The following is an 18,870-nucleotide window of genomic DNA, read 5'->3' on the forward strand; positions in this document are numbered from 1 at the left end:
GGCAACGTCAATTGAATGCTCCTTGCACTTGGAGCAGAAGGTGGTGAGGTTTGTGAAGGTTCTTAGTTCCTGTGGGAGTTCATTGAATTTGCAATTGACGCTGCTATAGGAATTATGACCAAATGTAGTGATTAAGCCTAATGTTTGTCAGAAGCTACATAAATTTTTAAAAAAAAAAATCTCATTTCAATATATGGCTTAAATTAACCCATTTTTTCAAAATATTTCTTTTTTTAAAATCATGCAAACTGATGAGATATGGCACTTGTATGAAATCAAAAACAGAGGCCACTTCAGTTGACAGAATTTCATACCTAGGGCTTTACTTATCTCCAGTTAGCAGCACAAGATTTTGCTTCAATATTGCTCAACATTCCTGTAGAAATGCATGCTGTACTTGTGAAGCACACATCCAAACATTGAAAAACAGAGCTAAGTCGAACTTATCCCACCTTGCCAAAAAGGAATTACTTTCACATTCCCAAACTTCAGGAACTGGCAAATGTTCTCACCTGTGCATTTTACAGGATGCAGGTTTTCATTCAGGTTAGAGCCATCTGGGTCTCTGGTTTTAAGATGCCAGGTAACTTCCTGCTCATTAAACCGATATAAAGGATATACTAACATATTCATTCAGATAGGAGAACAGTAAAAAAATACACACACACACACACACACACACTTTTGCCCCTTAAGACAGCAGGGCTGAGACATCTAAAGTGTATTTACAAAATGAAGCCATCACCCTGCTCATACTCCACACTGAATATAGTCAGAAATCAATATGGAAGTTCTACTGATGTTGTGGTGCCAAAGCTACTGTAACAATCTTATTAAAAAAAAAATCAAACTACTTTGACGTTCATGGTAATTTGCATCTAAGCAAACTCAACTATAGCTGTGTAAAAGGAAACATCTTTCCCTACTACTCAAACTTTATATTCTCAGTCCCATCCTCAGATATCTGGGCACAAATTGGGGTGAATTTTATGATCAACTCTTGTTGCAAATGCAGTCCGGCTCTACAGAAGGGCTCTACTTTCTTGTTCAGAGCAAGCCCTAAAACAGATCATCAGTTTTCAGAAGCTGTAACTATTGACACAGAGCGATAGGAGAATTTTTGCTACTTCAGGCTTCTAACACATCATCTCTGGGCATAACACCATGCTGTAGTTTGGAGATACTCTGAACACATTTAGTTAATTTCAAACCTAAGCGACTATCCCAAATCTACATATCGCTTTGTCAATTATCTTCAGCATAAAATCTTCATGACTTGATCCAAAACTCACTGCTATTTACCTTGTGCTTTTAAGAAGGGAGTAGAAGGCCTCCCAAAATCCCATTCTGTTAGGTGTGATGACCAGGGTTGTATAGGAAGCACATGAGCTGAGGTTTATTTATTGCTTTCTCAAACACCAATGCCATCCCCTGCTCTTTAGAACCCTTACTCCTGGGAATGCATTCAGAAGCAAAATCAATTGAACATGACTAGGCTTAGCACCTTCCCCTGAAGAAACTGGCCCCTTAGGTTGGGATTAACCTAGGAAAAGCTCCCTCTTCCAGTCTGTAAACCCTTGCAGAGCAGGCTGTATCTTGTCTGTCTGTGCAGCACTGCCACTCTGTGGGTACTATGGAATCACTCACTTCATACAGTGTCTAAGTGTCTCTAACTCCTTGCTCCTGTGTCCATGGAAAATTGTCCCATGGTTACTGTTCTTTGGGTTACAGAACTCTGCACAAATCAGTTTCCATAATGTGTTGGCTTTTACATTTATGCTTGCGAAGCATTAAAAGTGTCAGCCATCTTATGTTGCCATAAATGCTGGGGTTGGTCCAAGGCCTTCTCCAGTTCTTTACTATATTGTCTCCTTCAGTATGGTAGGGTTAAAAAAAGAACTAGATAAATTCATGGAAGATAATCTGTCAATGGCTATTAGCCAGGATGGGCAGGGGTGTCCCTAGCCCCTGTTTGCCAGAAGCTGGGAATGAGCGACAGGGAATGGATCACTTGATGATTCTTGTTCTGTTCATTCGCTCCGGGGCACCTGGCATTGGCCACTGTTGGAAGACAGGATACTGGGCTAGATGGACCTTTGGTCTGACCAGTATGGCCGTTCTTATGTTTTATGGTGCCTTCTCGCTCGTAGTTCCCGCCCCCCTTCTGTTTTTAATTCAGTTGCACTTTTTCAGTATCTTTCAAAGCCCTGCCACTTCCCTCTTGCATTTTGATGACTCCTACTGTATTACATCACCTCCAAAGCCTTTTTTTTACCCTCTTCAGCTGAAGTAAAACAAGCTAAATAAGGTCCAAAGTCATTCCTCTTAAAAAGACTGACTGGATCCATTCCAACCCTTATGTTCCTCTTGATCTTGTCTCCCAAGTAATTTTCCTTCAGTACCCTTCAGAATTTTAGACTATCTCCACTTGCAGTCTCCTCCTTCCAGTAGAAGCCTATTTCCTATATTTGGCAAAACATTAAAATTGCCAACTGACCATCTTTCTTCATTTCCCAGTCCAATTCCCATAGCTTCAGAATAAATACAGCCTCTGTATATCAGATGTGGTTTTGCATAATTTTTTTTATGCACACTAAATATTTTGCAAAGAAAACAGCTAAAATTAAATCAGATCGCGAGAGTAATGTTCAAACACTCACACTGCTAGGAAGCTCCCATCACCACTCCTGACCATGTTTGCCATTAGAATGCTGACAAAAGAATGCTTTTGGGCATAGCCTACCACGACTGTGCCCAAAAGCACTGCATGAGACAAGGGTGACAGCTACTAATAGTTGCAACATGCCGATAAGATGCATTTTCACAGAACTATAAATTCTGCTTGAATCACAGTGTGAGTTCACTCATTCCTTGCTCAGTGGCACAAAATTTGGAGTTACACCCACGATTGAGGAAAGTTATCTGCTTTGGGTAAAAGACCTGAGAAATTTTAGCCTGAGAAAGCATCTGGTAAAGTTTCTAAGTCCTACAGGTCTCTGCATGGGTTCGGAGTGTGGGGGAGAGGTGGCAGGAGAGCCGGAGCCTGACAGGATAAGTTAGAAAAGGGAAGTACATGAAGGGGTGGGAGGCGGGGGGAAGAAAGAAAAAAGAAATTTTAACAGAAGTGGTAGAATGCAAGGTGTAGGGCAGAGGAGAGGGAAAGAGACAGAAACTGAAGACAACACAGGAGAAAAAACAGACCAGGGCCTACTGCAAGAAAAGGAAGGAAATAACAAAAGCATGAGAAATGCACTGAACAGTTACAGTGGAACAGTGGTCAGGGAATCACTGGATGAATTTCACTGGTATTCCGATAATTTACTCAAACCCTTGTCTATGCTATTGGATCAGCTCTGTATAGTTGGCCAAATACTGTTCAGGCAATGTATTATTTTACAAGTACCTACAAGATTCAAATAATATATTGAACTCATTTTTTTTCCTCTTTCTTTCTTTCTTCTGCTGTTCAGCCAGTCCTAATTGTAAATTACTCACCAATGTGCTGAGGGTGGGATGACTGGTCATGCTCCTTTCTCTTCTATTCCTATGTATCTGAGGTGGAAGTAACCTATTAGTGCATCTAATCTGTCTTCACAATTATGTAGGATTGTTCCCTACAATACATTCTCAAATGATTCAAAGTTAAGTGACTCAAGCAATGGGGCTTTCACCACATCCCTTGGGAGACTGTTGAACAAACTACTTGACCCCTCTAATTCATCTAAAAGTAAATTAACCCTGTACATACCAGCTGGTCCTGTGTGCTCCTGTAATTTGTTCAAATGACCACTTGCATCAACTATTCATAACATGCATTTTCCAATTTTCTATCCCCCATGCATGATCTACTCCTAACAAATGCCTCTGTATCTAATATATCTGGGGGCAAAGGGAATGGGAAATAAATGACAAGAGGAAGGAGATGAAAAAAGGTTAATGGCTAACTTTAAGACAATTAAATTTTACACCTAAAGGATATAAGAGGCAAAGACTGAAGGCTTTTGAATCTATGTGGTAACAGGGCAGGTTCAAGAAGAGAGAGGCGGTTTGCTGCAACACGTTTACTTTCAAAGCAAATGGAAGGAATGGCTTGTCTCTTCTCTAAATACTGTAACAAACAGAATTTGTCACTGCTACAGCTGAAGATAAGATCATTTTGAAAAAAAAAACTGGACTAGAATGTTCAAAATTCTAACCAAACTGCCTAATAAAGTCTTTTAGGATGTTGTCACGCATTACTCGCACACTCCTGCCAAAAGAACTGTTAGAACAAAATAAGCTTGCTTTTATTTCTACTACCAATTGTATTGGCATTACTGTCAACTTAAAACATTTACCTATGTTATTAATACCATCTTAGATTATTAGACGGTTTTTGTCATTATTTATTCTCTGTTTGCTTTCTGCATCCCTTGGGTAAAGTCAGCTTCACTAACAGGTTGTTAGTACAGCAATGTTTGGGTTTCAGGGGGTCGCTAATAGGTTCTAAAACCAGCTATTTTAATTAAATTTTTTAAAATTTTAGAAACATTTCTAGCGGTTCTTATAAAAAACTGTTGGCTGGTTTGCTTTTAATAAAGAGCTAGGGTAACATTTTTAAAAGCCCCTAAGCGACTTAACAGCCTAAACCCTATAGACCTTCATAAAATAGATGTGCCTAAGTCACTCCTGAAAATGAGAGACTTAGGCTCCTTACCTCTAGTACATAAATTGGGTTTTTTTGTTTGTTTGGGTTTTTTTTACAACACACCATGTGGCAGAAGTCCTTTTGTTTTGTTCTCCCACCATATGCCTGTGTGCAAGTTCCCTTAAACAAAGCCACAGACTGAATCAAACTGGCGTTAGACAAGTGGAGTTTTCTGCTAACTACATCAGTTCCACTTTTTCCTTTTAGCCCCAATTGCTGCAAAAGTTCACATGCACATTCATCATCAGTCACATACTTAAGCATACGCAAAACAAGGACTCTTGAGAGAAAGACAGAGGCCCAACTCTCCACTGCCTTGCACTGTGTATCATCATTTAGATCGGTGCCAAATGGGCACTAAACACAACTGATCAGGAAGTGTTCACATCCCCTTTGCACTGGTGTGAGGAAATACACAAAGCACAAGACAATGCAGAAGGAAGGTCACCATTTAATTTTCTTACAATTAACATAAATGAAGAATGATTCTTCATTCTGACACTCTTTGGAAAGGTACAAGCACACAGACACACTGGAATGCCAAAATATGATCCAACATTCAGAATAACCATAAGCCCACATATGATTTATAAATATATCCTGTCAGAGGACAGGTTCTCAGCTAGTAAGATAGAGTGAACCATTATGAAGTCATAGCTCTCTATACTAACAACAGATAGTACTAAGATTGCTTTAGTGACATATTCCATGCTCAGTTGCTCAAAAAACAGGTTTTTCCACAAGTGTTGTAAAACCAGTTTCCATCTCTCTATTTTAGAAGACTAGTTTTCTGTTTATACTGTATTTAAATTGAGTGTTTTAAATTTCTTAGACTTTCAGCTGCTCCTCCTTTGTCTTTGGGAATGAGTGAGGCTGACTTTCAACTGGACTTTATTTGCCCCCAGGTGGTTGTTATTAATTTTTAACAAGAGAAAGTTAGAAGGCAATATGAAGGCCATGAAAGTTGCAGTTACACATGAGAAAAGAATCTCTGTAAACAGCAGATCTGCTCGCATGGTCATAAGACTCAGGGCATGTCTATACTATCCTGCAGTTTGGTTCACTGGGGTGTGAACAGCAGTGCACACCAAAGAGCTACGTTGTACCTCCCCTGTGTGGACACCATGGGCAAGAACTTAAGTTCCTATTTCTCATTAATGTGACCCTGTTTGAAGAGGGTTAATGCGAATTAAGGACCTTTTGGTTTGTTCCTGCAGCATCCATACAGGGAACTTTTAGCACAGAACTTTGGTGCACACCGCTATTCACACCCCAGTAGTCCAAACTACAGGGCAGTGCAGACATGCCCTTACTTCCACTATTCATGAGTGAGACAATCAACATGATTCACAGAAGCCTACACCAGTGCCAGTGGGTGGGGTCTGGATCAGACTGGGAAAAGCCAAGTAGCGTAGCTAGGAATCTTTCAGACTCCTGGCTCCAAACGTCTCTCTCTTCCCTTTTAATACAAAAAAAAAAAAAAAAGAAAGAAAGACGTTTTACCTAGCAATTTTTCTACTAGCCCCCATCTCCGTAAACTCCAACCTCCCCCCAAACCCCTGCCCACCTACAGAAGTGGGATATGTTCACTATAAATCAATTACACAGTTTAATCCCTCCTCAGTATTTTTGCTGGAAGTTAGGCCCTCAGCTCAGAAACCTGGCCAGCTGGTAAGGCAAATTTTCTTTTTTGATTAACCATTCCACTACAATCAGGTGAATTAAAACACACTAGAGATGCTGAGAACACCAGCTTGGGAAATATTAGATATAAATCTATTCTTAGGCATACAATCTTCTCATATGAGATAGTAGTGCCAACTTGTTCAAGTTGAGGAACCACTCCAATCTTTCCCCCATGTTACTTACAAGGTAGCATACTGAAAGTACCCCCAAGGGTCATCTCAGAAGTTAATGAGCATCCAGAATTCCCCAATATTCTGCATCATTTCACCCCAGTAAGTTTTCCCTCTAGCCTAATTCAGCTGTGCTCATCAAATGCCCACAAAGAGTACTAATAAAACTGCATGGAATTATAAGCTACCCAAGCAATGATTGGATAATGAATTACATGCCGCTGGGGGGTGCAACTTTATTGACAGGACAGTTGTCTCAGTTGTAATATACCCGCCAAAGTCATCTCTGTAGTTCTCTATCATACCAGCAGTGAAATAATCCTCTCATATCCTCTTGACACCCAGATACTATAGCAATTACTGCCCTGGCCTTCGGTATTATTGTTTATATTGCAGTAACACCTAGAAACACAAAACAGGATCGTGGCCCCACCGTGTTACGTACTGTAACAAACAGTCCTTGCCCCCCAAAGAGCTTATGGACAAGATAAATGGTGAGAAAAAAAATATCCTATCTCCATTTACAGGTGGGGAACAGAGGCACACAGAGAGATTAAGCAATTTGCCTGAGGTCACACAGGGAGTCGGTGGCAGAACAGCCAACTGAATCCAGAGTCCCTGCTGAATCCCTCGGACAGAAGGCTACCCTTTCTCATAGGGCAGAGGTTCCTGAAAAGGATACTTACGGTGAAACCCATTTATAGTGAGAACTCCCATTGATAAGAAAATGGCATTCAAGTCCTGTTGTTTCCAGCATGCAAACTGCAACACCGATTATTATCGGGGTGGCCAAACTGCAGCTTGCAAGCCACACGCGGCTCTTTTACAGTTGAAGTGTGTCGTCCCCATTCTCCACCTACCAGACTGGGGGGCACGGAGGGGACGACTCATGGCTTCTGACACGGCATCAGCATGGTGGGGCTAGGGGCTTCGCCCAGTGGGGAAAGGGGTCTCGGGGCTTCAGCCCCAGGGGAGGTGCCCACTGAGGCTGATGGCTTCAGCCCCACTCTTGCTGAAGCCCCGAGCCCCGGCAGGCGCCTCCCTAACCACACCGCCCTGCCGCAGGGCAGAAGCCCCGAGCCCTGGCGGTTGCACCCAGCTCTCGAACTTCTGAAGATCATCGTATGGAGTTCGGAGAATCAGTAAATTTGGCCACTCCTGGGTTACAGGCTGCTTGGAGGGCAAGTTCTGGCTAACCAAATAAGGTGATCTCAGGGCAAACCATTTCCAGTTCAAGGAGATGTTCGGCCCGCCCTGTTATGGAGGCTCGCTGTTCAAATCCGAGACAATCTGCTTCAGTGGCAAGTTCCCTAACGGCAGCGCTGCCAGAAAAGTCTACAAGGCCACTTGGAGGAACTCCGGGATCCCACCCAGCACCTTTGAAGCAAAGCAGAAGCCCGCTGGGACAGCCCGGTGCGGCAGGGATCCTGTTCCCAGGCTCCGGCCAGGGCCAGGTCCGGGGCCAAGTGTTACAGCTGGAAAAAGAAAGCGACTTACTCCAGGCCAAGGCGGAGGAACGAGTCCGTCCGGGAAGCGTGGACAAGAGGGAGCCGCGCAGGAGAAGCGCCGGGTTTCTCCTGGGGCAGGACGTGGCACAGCCCGTCCACGGGAGACTAGGGCGCACCGGAGCGCGGCCAGTCCGCCGGCGACCCGAGCGCACCGGGCAGGGGAGGCGCCTCCACCGGGGAGCGCTCGGAGCCTGCCTGGAACCAGGGCGCCAGGTCAGGGCACAGCTTCCCCCGGGAGGCGCCAGGCTGGGTGAACAGCCCCCGGCGGCTGGGGCGGACTCAGCTCCCTCCCCCGGGCACGGGGAGTCAAGTCCGCGGGGGAAGTTATCGGGCTCCGGGGGCGTCCCGCCCGCGCCCGGGCCCCACTTACCTGCGCGCCTCGGACGCCGCTCCATGCCCTGCGGCCCTCCCCAAGCCCCGCTGCGCGCCGCCTCCTCCCCATGGCAGGGGAGAGCCAGGGCGGCAGCAGGAAGCCAGCAGCAACCGGGCGGCTCCAGCAGCGCCCTCCCCGCGGTGGCTCCACGCCCCCTGGACGCCGCGCCCGGGTCCTAGAGTCTCCCGGCACGACACAGCAATGAGGGGCGTGTGCCGGGACGAGCGCCTCTCCGCGCAGCATGGCGAGGGGGCCCTTTCCAAGCCGACAACCGCCCTAGCCAGTGGGTGGGCTCGGGCCAGGGCCCCCTGGGGTCCAGCTGGCCCTTGCTGGGGACTCCAGCCTGCCTAGACAGGCCTGGGCTCCGGGTGCGGGAGCTGGATTCTGCTCTTCCCACAGCTGCTTCTTCACCTACAGCACAGGGGTGTTACTTGACATTCCCATAGCACCTCTCCTTCCACCGGGTGCCCGGCGCTCCCTTCCCCAGCCCTGAAGGGCCAGGCCACAGGGCAGAACAGTCAATGGGCCCCCCTCGCACCCCTGTGGACAGGGCCCACCGGCTGCGCTGCTGAGCGCACTCTTCCAGCAGGGCCAGGGCTTCCACCTGCCCACCTAGTAGGGTTGCCAACTGGCTGATTGCGCAAACCCGAAGACCCTTTCCCTGCCCCGAGACCCCGCCCCTGCTTACTCCATCCCCCTCCCTCTTTCACTCGCTCTCCCGCACCCTCACTCATTTTCACCAGGCTGGGGCACGGGGTTGGGATGCGGGAGGGGGTGAGGGGTGCAGGCTCTAGGAGGGAGTTTGGATGTGGGAGGGGGTGCGGACTCTGGGAGGGAGTTTGGGTGCAGGAGGGGGTTTGGGGTGTGGGCTCTAGGCTGGGGCAGGGGTGCAGGAGGGAGTCAGGGGGTTGGTGCTTACTTCCAGCCCCTCTCGAAAGCAACTGGCACACCCCTGTGGCAGCAGCTCCTAGGCGGGGGCTAAAGGGAGCTGAGGAGTTGGCACTCGGTATTTAAAGAGCATGAGAGCTGAGATTCCCATGTAATCACTTGTCTCCAGGAGCTGGAGGTCTAAGTAAAATTTCAAATATCACGGGACTTGTGATAAATTCACAATCATTAGCAACAATTTATTTAAAGCTATTGGCACAAAGGACTCGTTGTAAGGAGTAGACGGTGCCAAAGACTAGACCACTGCTCAACAGAGTTTACAGTCCATTCTGGGATTTTCAAGAGACTCTAACAGAGTAAGGAACCCAAATTCCAATTGGTGTTGGGTGCCTAACTCCCTTTGGCATCTTAGAAAATCCACCCTTAAAGCATAAGTGGGCATAATGTAGAAAGATAAACGTACAGTTCCCATGAGGCTGGGGTGAGGGCGGTGCGGTCATGGCAGCGTTAGGACACTGAGGAGTGATGTCAGAGCAAACAGTATCTTCTGGGGGAGGGGCAGGATCTCCCTGGATGAGTGACTGCTAAAAAGATAACAAATGGCAAGAGTGATCCAGCACCAGAATTTCCACCTGATAGCTCCCAAATACAGTGGTCAGCCAGGAAGGATGGGTCTGCTGTGGAGGATCAGGGAGAAGAACGCAGCCCCTTAGAAGCCCCTGCCTGTTGATCTTTAGACCCCATCTCTGGTTCCGTCTGCCCCATCCCAAGCGACTATGCTGCAGTTATTATAGCCGACAAGACTATAATATAATGGGAGGAAGAAGGAAATAGTCTGTTGGGAAACTCGCCCCTCCTCAATGCAACTTCCTCTGAAGCAGCTGGTGCTGGCCACTGTCAGAGCCAGGGTCCTGGACTAGGTGGACTTTGGGTCCAATCCAGCCTGGCAATTCCTGTTTTCCTACAAATTAAACCCTGTGAGGAGAGGACTGACAATGAGGACATAACCCCTCAGTTTCTTTTCCTTATTGAAAGGCCTTGTCTCCAGGCTCGCGGAGAAGAACTGACAAAATCATGGCATTTTCAGGGCCCTTACTTTGTCCTCAGCCACAAATCATGCCCCATACTGGGTCCTGGCTCATCTCCTTTTTCGGTCCATAAACTGAAAGTGCATCAAATCATTGACCTTGGACAGAGATCTTTATCCATATTTGTCCCTGCCTGGTGTCACTCCATTGTGATTTTTCAATGAAAACATCCAGGTGGGACAGAGGGGGCATTCACTACTCTGTGGAACACGCAGGAAATGAGGCCTAGATCCCTGAAGTCCCCAAAGTGCAAAGAAAGTGTCTGCAGTCAGGCCGAAGGTATGAGGGCACTTAAGACATCCACTTCTCTCCATTGAAAAATAGGCCATATTGCAGATAATCCACATTGTCCCTACCCTCTGAGGGATGGTGGGAATGGTATCATCTGTCCCACCCTTTTGAACAATCAGCTAGTGAAATTTCTAAAGCACCTTGCAATCTTTTTGAATGGTACTGGTGTCTAGTAGTAGTAATGGTGCTTTGAGGCCCCTACCAGGATCGGGACCCCATTTGATAAGTGGGGCACAAAGCCAGAGCAGACGCAGTCCCTGCTCCAAAGACGGTATACATGAATAAACATCAGATATAAAATGCCGGATGATCACTATAACTCAGTGTTTTGACTTCCAGTTTTCCATTTGCAGTGGTGCACTAAGGACCCGATCCAAGGTCAATCTGAAGTCACTGGAATGACATAGATTGACTGCAATTTCCTTTGGATCAGGCCCTAAGAACAAAAAAAGAAACCAGAGCTGTGGAGTCTCTGGGTTAGAGAGCAGCCTTCTCCTCTGCACTTTTGTTTTAAACTCTCACTTTTGTTTTAATCTCTGTTTACCACGGTGTTTTCAAGTATATCAGCTTTTAGTAGGTCAAGAGCCCCACACACAGGCTTTTGCTTTGGTTGTCAGTAATTACATCCGTTGTGCTGTACTGTGAATACGGCCCTGGGAAGAATGCAAATAAATATCCCATTTACTTAATGGCTGGAAAGCAACTTTGGTGCAAACATGAACTAAGTCATCCTGATCCCGTAAGCATGGCAGGGCTGATGCTTGAGGGTTAATCGCTCGCCGCCTTCTTTTCCTCTGGATTTGTGGTGTATTCCTTCGGGCAGCTTTTTTGAATAATGTAGCAGGTTCAGCCTCATAAAACATCAGAAAAGGGCAACCAGAAAATCTGATTTTGTTCCCTTTCTCTACCAAAGGCTTTGATGATCAAACAATAATCTTTTTATGAATAGGCTTATCTCTAACTAGGGCTATATATGCAGCCAATAGGATTTTTATGGCATCTCTACTTTGATACCTGTTTAAAAATACTGCCTTTTCCTCAAACATGATTGTACATCAGAATATAAGCATGGCCATACTGGGTCAGACCAAAGGTCCATCTAGCCCAGTATCCGGTCTTCTGGGCCAATGCCAGGTGCTTCAGAGAGAATGAACAGAACAGGTAATCATCAAGTGATCCATCCCCGTCACCCATTCCCAGCTTCTGGCAAACAGAGGCTAGGAACACTTCAGAGCATGGTTTTGCATCCCAGCCCATCCTGGCTAATAGCCATTGATGGGCCTAACCTCCATGAATTTATCTAGTTCTTTTTTGAACCCTGTTATAGTCTTGGTCTTCACAGCATCCTCTGGCACAGAATTCCACATATAGGCAAGACAGGAATTGAATCCAGGCTGCCTGTCTCCATCCCCTCCTCTAAACACTAGACAACACTGCCTCTGAAGTTACTTTCTCCCTCTCTAAATTCCCCTTACGCAGTTTCATCTGGATTTGGTATTTTTCACCTACTATCCTAAACTAATGTATAGGGTTGTCATGCACTGTTAAACTGCTGCTATGTTTCAGCCCAGAGGTGGCTGTATGTTAGTAGTGGATGAAGTAATTCTTTCCTGTGTAGAGTCTGTAAAAAAAACCCCTCTGGGTGAAATTCTGGAAATGAGCTGACAGTCTGAGTAAAGGGCATGAGGGAAGAAGGAAGTAACTCCTTAGCCACAATCAGAAGTCAGGTCCGAGTAGCTCCACAGCTGCTACTGCAGGGAATGGACCCATGTCAAAGCCCAGGATCATTGTGTTCAACCCTAAGCAGGTTCGTGTACTAGTGGATTCATGATTTTCCTGGAGCTGTCCTTGCCCCTGGTCCTCCCCATCACGTCTTTCTCCCCGTGGTGGGTGTCAGACATGGGGCTGCTGATTTGCTCTGAGTGGCTTCTGGAACCTTGTCTACACTGTGGACATTTGGCAAACTGTTTCTAACATAGTTCAGTTCCCCTCGATGGTAGATGGTGTCTCAACCTTCATCAGTGACTATCATGTCATCTAATTCTGTTCTGAGGATATGTCAGCAACATGGTGCTGAAAATGCTGCCACCAGCCCAGCTAGTCTGGGGTTCCTACTAACAACTATTATTAATTATTATTATTATTAAGCAATATGTATATCTGGTCACTAGGGCTGCAGCAATAGTTACTATATCAGATAAGGGAGGAATTATACTGAGAGGAAGAGATGAAATTGCTTAGATGTATTCTCTCTCATTTCACTAGATGTGCAGTTTTGATCAATCAGGGGAAAATTATTTGAATGGTTGAGAAATTCAGACACTGTTTGCTTCATTTCTGCTGTTGTTCCCCATTTACAGCGACTAGAACATATCTAAAAGACCAGAATACATTATGCTGAATACAGCCTCACAGAAGAGCTTGCAGTGTTGATGAGAACAGTTACAGCAAACACTGAAGTTAATTCAGAACTGAATAGTGATTTCTGATGCCTCAATTTTTGGGTGTCCAACTGAAGACATCTTAAAGGAACCTGATATTCGGAGGTTAACTTCTCAGCACTTCCAGAAAATCAAACCCTTTTAAGGTATCTCATGGTGAGCAACCCCCCGCCCCCCCAGTTTATTTTGCAAAATTAGGCATGAAATTTCATGTTATTTTGCATCTGAAATGTAGGATTATTTTATTTATCTAGCAGACATCCAGCAAGAACATTTAGTGTGTAGTATCCCCATGAGCAACTAAACCAGGAAAAGCCAGAAAGATTTTAGAGGCAAAATTGAAGTGCAAGGCCTAGCTCTAATACAGATCAGTACATTCCAGAAGTTTGGAGTTGTATCGAGACAAGCGTGAACAAAAGAACAAATCCTAATCCAACCTTCCTCCATCCAGAATTCTAGATCAGACTCATCTCTAGTTTTAAAGGAATAATATTTAGCTTTTATACAGCGGTTTTTCATCTGTAGATCTCAAAGCATTAACAAAAAAAAAGAGAGAGAGAGACAAGGTAGGCGAGGTAATATCTTTTACTGGACGAACTTGGTGAGAGAGACAAGCTTGCCTCACCCATCTTGTCTCTCTAACATCCTGGGACTGACACGGCTACAACAATACTGCATACGTATTAAAAAAAAAAAAGGACACAAATTTTTTCCATTTTTCAGGTGTGAAAGTGGAGGCACAGAGAGTTTATATAACTTGCCTCGCATCACACAGTGAGTCAACGGAAGCGTTAAGAACAGAACACAGCTCCCCTGACTTGCAGGTCTTTGCCCAGACCAGTGAACCAGGATGGTACCCACTATAACAAAAGAATACATAACAATGGGAGGTCACAGTGAGCGACTCTAGCTGTACTGGATAAAAGGCATGCATCCACTCTTCAGATGGAGCTATTACAATCTACACAGGGTGAGGATCTAGTCCCCTTGCCACCATTATCTATGACACTGGTATTCATGCCTTTAAAAAGCTTGCATTTTATTACTATTAAAGTTTATTTAAACTTAGCTCCTTATTAGTCTGGAGATTTCATATGGACCAATCCATTTTGGTAATATATGTAAAGTTATCTTAATAGGCACTAGATAGCTGTAACAGGATCGCCCCAAACTCAGCATCAGACCCTGCCTCTGCTTTAGTTTCTCCACACTCATGTAAGCCCACAGGCCAACTTACCAGCCAGCTGCATCAAAGGAGTTTCCACCACTATCAGTATTGCCTTCCCTTTTCCTAGGGTTGCATTTATTGTTCAAATACAGTCCAAAAGCAATCAGCTAGGTAAACCAGGTCCTGCTGCCTGGCCCCTCCTAAGACCTACTGCCTCAGAAGGCTGCTTCTACTGAGAGAACAACAGGTGTCACTAGCCAGGTCTGTCCCTACCTAGTGTAACAAGCCCCTTTCTGGTACTTTCCCTGGATCCAGAATCTCCAGCAATCCCTTCCATACAGCTCCTTCCCAGCCCCCAAGTAAGCTGCTTGTTGGTCCTATCTCACCATTTGAGATGCAGCTAGTCAGTCACACGCGGGGGCCAAGGGCTCTGCCTGACTCCCTTAAAGAGGTCATCTCACCCTGAAACAACAGCCCTAATATGTGGGACAATATTTTCTCCGTTTCTTTTCTTATTAGTATCATCTTCTTTTTACTGAACTAGCAAAACTTACAGCCTGCATTGATTTTGCTGCAAATGCAATTTTGCATTCACTTAGAGCTTTGTCTGAACTCTTTAGCCCCTTCAAACAATTGCAGTTTGCTTTTTCCCCCTAATGCTTCCACTGTACTCATCTGTCTCTATGGGCACTCTCTAGTTGGTGGCTAGTTCAACATGATGCCTTTGGAATTTACCTCTACTAAGCTTTTGTGCAGCTAATGCAACTGCCTTATGGTCGTGTGTTCCTGTGGTTTGCAAGGTGCATATCCTTGGGAAATGCAGAGACGCAGGGACAAACCTAACAGATACCACTGTTGCATAAACATGTTCCTTATGTGATATGATGCCATAAGACAAAGTCATAGCTGCAATTTTTCTATAGTAGCACAATACAGTGTTGTGGCTTGTTCAAAGTTAATTGGAACGGGGGCGGGGTGGGAAATTTCCATGCACAGCTCTGGTGCCGATTATCTATGACTCATCTGCAGTATAATACAAAGCCCAAATGAGAAGCATTGCCCCTAAACTTTTCCAGCTTGTGACTGGCAGGCAACCCAGCGGAACAGACGTACCAGTTGGATCTGTCTAAGAGCCGAGCAGCCAGTGTCTACTTCACGCTGACCAACTTGGCACACTCTGCAGTGATTATGACTGTGTCCAGTTTTACCTCCCCTTGGCTGGCATGTGTCCATTAATTGGGGCTTTCATATTTACAGGCTCTTTCCACAGCTGACTGCCGTTCCTGCACAGAGGTCTGGATTTTAACTCACATGGCACTATACAATCAGGATGTCTCTACGTACATCAGGCATTCTCCTGGTGCAGCTAAGAGTTTGGTAGGTTTGTATCTTCTAAAATGCATGGCAACTCTTGTTGTCATGTTTCCCCGTGTCTAGTGGTAGTGCTTTCTTCCAAAGAGTTTAGCCATCTATCCTTCTGCAGTTACTAAGGATTTAATTTAGTGGCATCAAACAGCTGTTAGATATTAAGGGCCCCAATCCTAACTCCATTGAAATTCCATTGATTCTGATGGGCTCACAAATTATATCTAAGGATTCAGAATCTGCTGGGGCTGAGTTTTCATTGCATCTTTTCTTGCTGGGGAGTGAAGAAGACCTGTAGTCTCATCAGACAAGACGTGCCTGCTGCTTGTCCTTAGGAGTTCAGTTTTACTTGTTACCTAAGGCCTTAAAAGTCAGACAGAAGTTTCCTGGGAATATGAAACCCAAATTACATCCCCTCTACCTCTCCCCAGTAGAGGTGAAAATAGCTCACTATGTGTTCCACAGGGTCACCTAGACAAATTAGTCTACATGGAGCTATGGGCTCTTGCCTTCATCCCACTGCCTGTTGTTAATCTTCTTCCCAAATGAGACAAGCCCAGCCCAACCCAGCATGTAACCATGAGCCATCAGCCCTGCACCAGGTGGCCTCTGACTCACTTGTGGATTTGGGTCACTTCCAATTTCAGGGGCTCATTCCTAGCGATAATGCCTTAAATTACTCTTAGCATGAATTGGCAGGCCAGAGTTTTGGCAGAAAGGCAGAGCAGGCAACGCTCCCTCTGTTGATTTGGTGAAGGTCCACCATGCCCATCCAAATTAAGGGCTTTGCTTGCATGGGTACATGCAAATAACCCTCTGTAAGTCCAGCTTCAATGGGAGCACTGTCATGAGTTAAGGATTGCAGGACTATATCCCGCTCCTTGTTTCTCCACTCTGGGTGCTTTTGTTATGTTATGTTTTCAAGATGGCAGCCCTCAGACTGGGGAAATTACTTAAGGATGTTTGGTGTGAGCAAAATTCCTTTATCCTGAGCAATGGTCATGCGGATGTCTTCTTGGAGAGGGGGTAGGAAAGCCTCCATGCACAGCAGTGTCAAAGTCCAATCTGATTAAACAAGCCTTTCTCCACCTGTTCTACAACTATTTTTCAATAAGCTTTAGTAACAAATGCCACCACTGGTCAACCCCAGGGTCTGAACTCAGAACTAGTGCTGGTCAGAGAAACTTTGATGGAACCATATTCTTTCAGTTCCATCAAAATTGAAACATTTTGGGAAATTGGGTCAAAAATAGTTCTGACAATGTCGTAATTACTGGGTTTGACATTTTTTGGAATGAAAGGTTTAAACTTTTGTTTTGAAATGACTTAGTTTAGATTTTTTATTTTATTTTGCAGTTTATTATATAATAATCAAAAATCTATAAAAGTCAAAATGGAAGTGAAACATTTCCATTTGTCAAAATGAAATCTTCTGATTGACCTGAACCTATTTTCCCCTGGAATTTTCCATAGCAGAAAAATTCAGAATTTTCAGTTTTTGTTCCTCTTTGGAATTAAGCTAAATTTAGAGATCTCAAAATTCTTCACAATGTGGAACTTCCATCCTCCCACAGCTCTACTCAGAACTCCCAGTATTCAGACCCAGACCTTGATTTACCTGCCTGCATATAACTACATCAGTTCTTGCACATTTCCTCTCCTAATCACTTATGTAATATTTGTGAAGGCTGTCATATAAAGCCTACTTGATCTACAGGAGTAACTACAGTAGCTGGCAGCAATAGTGGGCTGTTATATGTTCTTTGTGGATTAGCCACTAGAGGAAGACACAACATACACTTTACATGTTTACATTAATGTTACTGGTTTTGTGATCTTATGTATTTAAATTGTTACTTAATCTGTCAAAAACGTGACTATTAAATGTAGGACTGAAAACATTCAGGAGATGCTGCTTAATTAATATTTCAGATTCTGCCCAGTTCAATTTTTAACTGGGTATCTTTCTAAGTGTGTGATTAATGCCTAGCAATTTCCACAAGGCACTCTGAAGGCGGGCAACAAAGAGTGGAGTTTCATCTACATAAATAAGCTCCTTGTGCCCTCAGTTTCCCGCTAGGCTCCCATTCTGTAAAGCCAAAGATCTTCCAAGGCTGGACGTTTTAGAAACCATGGGCTGAGGCTAAGTCAGCTCTGTAATGAGTAGAAGGGAATGTTAAGAACTGACCTTGGTGTCATTTCTGTAACAGTGAAAGAAAAGTAGGCCGTACTGATGAAAAACAGAACCATGAGTTGCAGCTTGTAGCAGACAAGAAACAACAGAAATGTCTACCAGAATGTTAAGTGGAATTCCCTTGCCAAATTCCCATGTGGTGATTACATGCTCTCTTCCTGCATATAGTTATGTCAATACTTGTGTATTTCCTCTCCTACTCAACGGTGTCATATTCTCCTGTTAAACACCCATTGCCTTTCACCACAGAGGTGTCTGCATTTCAGAGGTAGATGGCATGATTCCTGTATGTACATATAATTGATTTATCCATACCCAGATAGTTTGTTTTATCTCGCCTCTCTCAACTCTGCCTTTCAAAACAGATTTACTTCTCAGTCCTTGTCTCTCTGCTGCCCATTGGCCCCGGCTTTCTCCTCCCTTCAACTCTTTCCTTAAATCAATGGGACTTGCATACACATATCAGAGGGCAGAATCTGACCTGTTGTCCTTATGGAGCCTTTCCTATGTCCCCTCCCCTTACCTCCCCTTTGGTAAAAAGAAAAGGAGTACCCGTGGCACCTTAGAGACTAACAAATTTATTAGCTAACGCGGCTGCTACTCTGAAACCTCCCCTTTGGTACAGAACTTCCTGATAGATCCTGATTCATTTACATGACATCTAAATAGCTCCTTTCCTCCTATATCTATACTAGAGTCCACAGGGGTGATGTATTTTTAAGTCTTTGACTCAGTCGCACTGCTGACCTTGCCCGTGGCAGGTTTGTCTCTCTTTGGGGCTCCTGGAGTCAAATATGTGATGATAAACACCTTGCTGCTAACAAAGGAAATGATTCCTAGGTGAGCTTTCAACAGGTAAACAAAAGGGCCATTCAAAGTGACACTTGATGCCACTGTACTAGAATAGAGGATAGTATGTTAGTAGGTGAAGTGATTTTTGAGGTTACACTTTTGTGGAGGAAATTGGTTACAAACATATGCCCCATCTCTGTTTCAACACAGTTCTAGTGG

At 44.7% G+C, this 18,870-nt stretch overlaps 1 protein-coding gene and 1 long non-coding RNA gene across 9 annotated transcripts in view; one reads left to right on the plus strand and one right to left on the minus strand.

The window, feature by feature from the left end:
* The window catches only part of LOC122457093, a 39,686-nt gene extending 35,308 nt beyond the window's left edge, over positions 1-4,378 (plus strand). The window contains exon 3 of the long non-coding RNA XR_006276417.1: positions 3,975-4,378. This is a non-coding gene — a long non-coding RNA (uncharacterized LOC122457093). The remainder of the gene's footprint in view (positions 1-3,974) is intronic.
* Positions 1-9,039, minus strand: part of TMEM51 (transmembrane protein 51) — a 37,721-nt gene extending 28,682 nt beyond the window's left edge. The window contains exons 1-2 of one of the 8 annotated variants that reach the window (XM_038377124.2): positions 8,422-9,039; positions 513-591 (exon numbers count right to left, since the gene is read on the minus strand). In XM_038377124.2, the coding sequence (XP_038233052.1) occupies positions 513-591; positions 8,422-8,667 (325 nt within the window). In that variant the 5' untranslated portion in view covers positions 8,668-9,039. Of the gene's footprint in view, positions 1-512; positions 592-8,040; positions 8,163-8,421 lie in introns of those variants that run through there. The other 7 variants (XM_038377119.2, XM_038377117.2, XM_043500170.1 and 4 more) reach the window with 7 other exon arrangements.
* Between the last annotated feature and the right edge of the window lie 9,831 nt (positions 9,040-18,870).

The sequence above is a fragment of the Dermochelys coriacea genome, chromosome 18, assembly GCF_009764565.3.
Source record: "Dermochelys coriacea isolate rDerCor1 chromosome 18, rDerCor1.pri.v4, whole genome shotgun sequence".
Classification (NCBI taxonomy): domain Eukaryota; kingdom Metazoa; phylum Chordata; order Testudines; family Dermochelyidae; genus Dermochelys; species Dermochelys coriacea.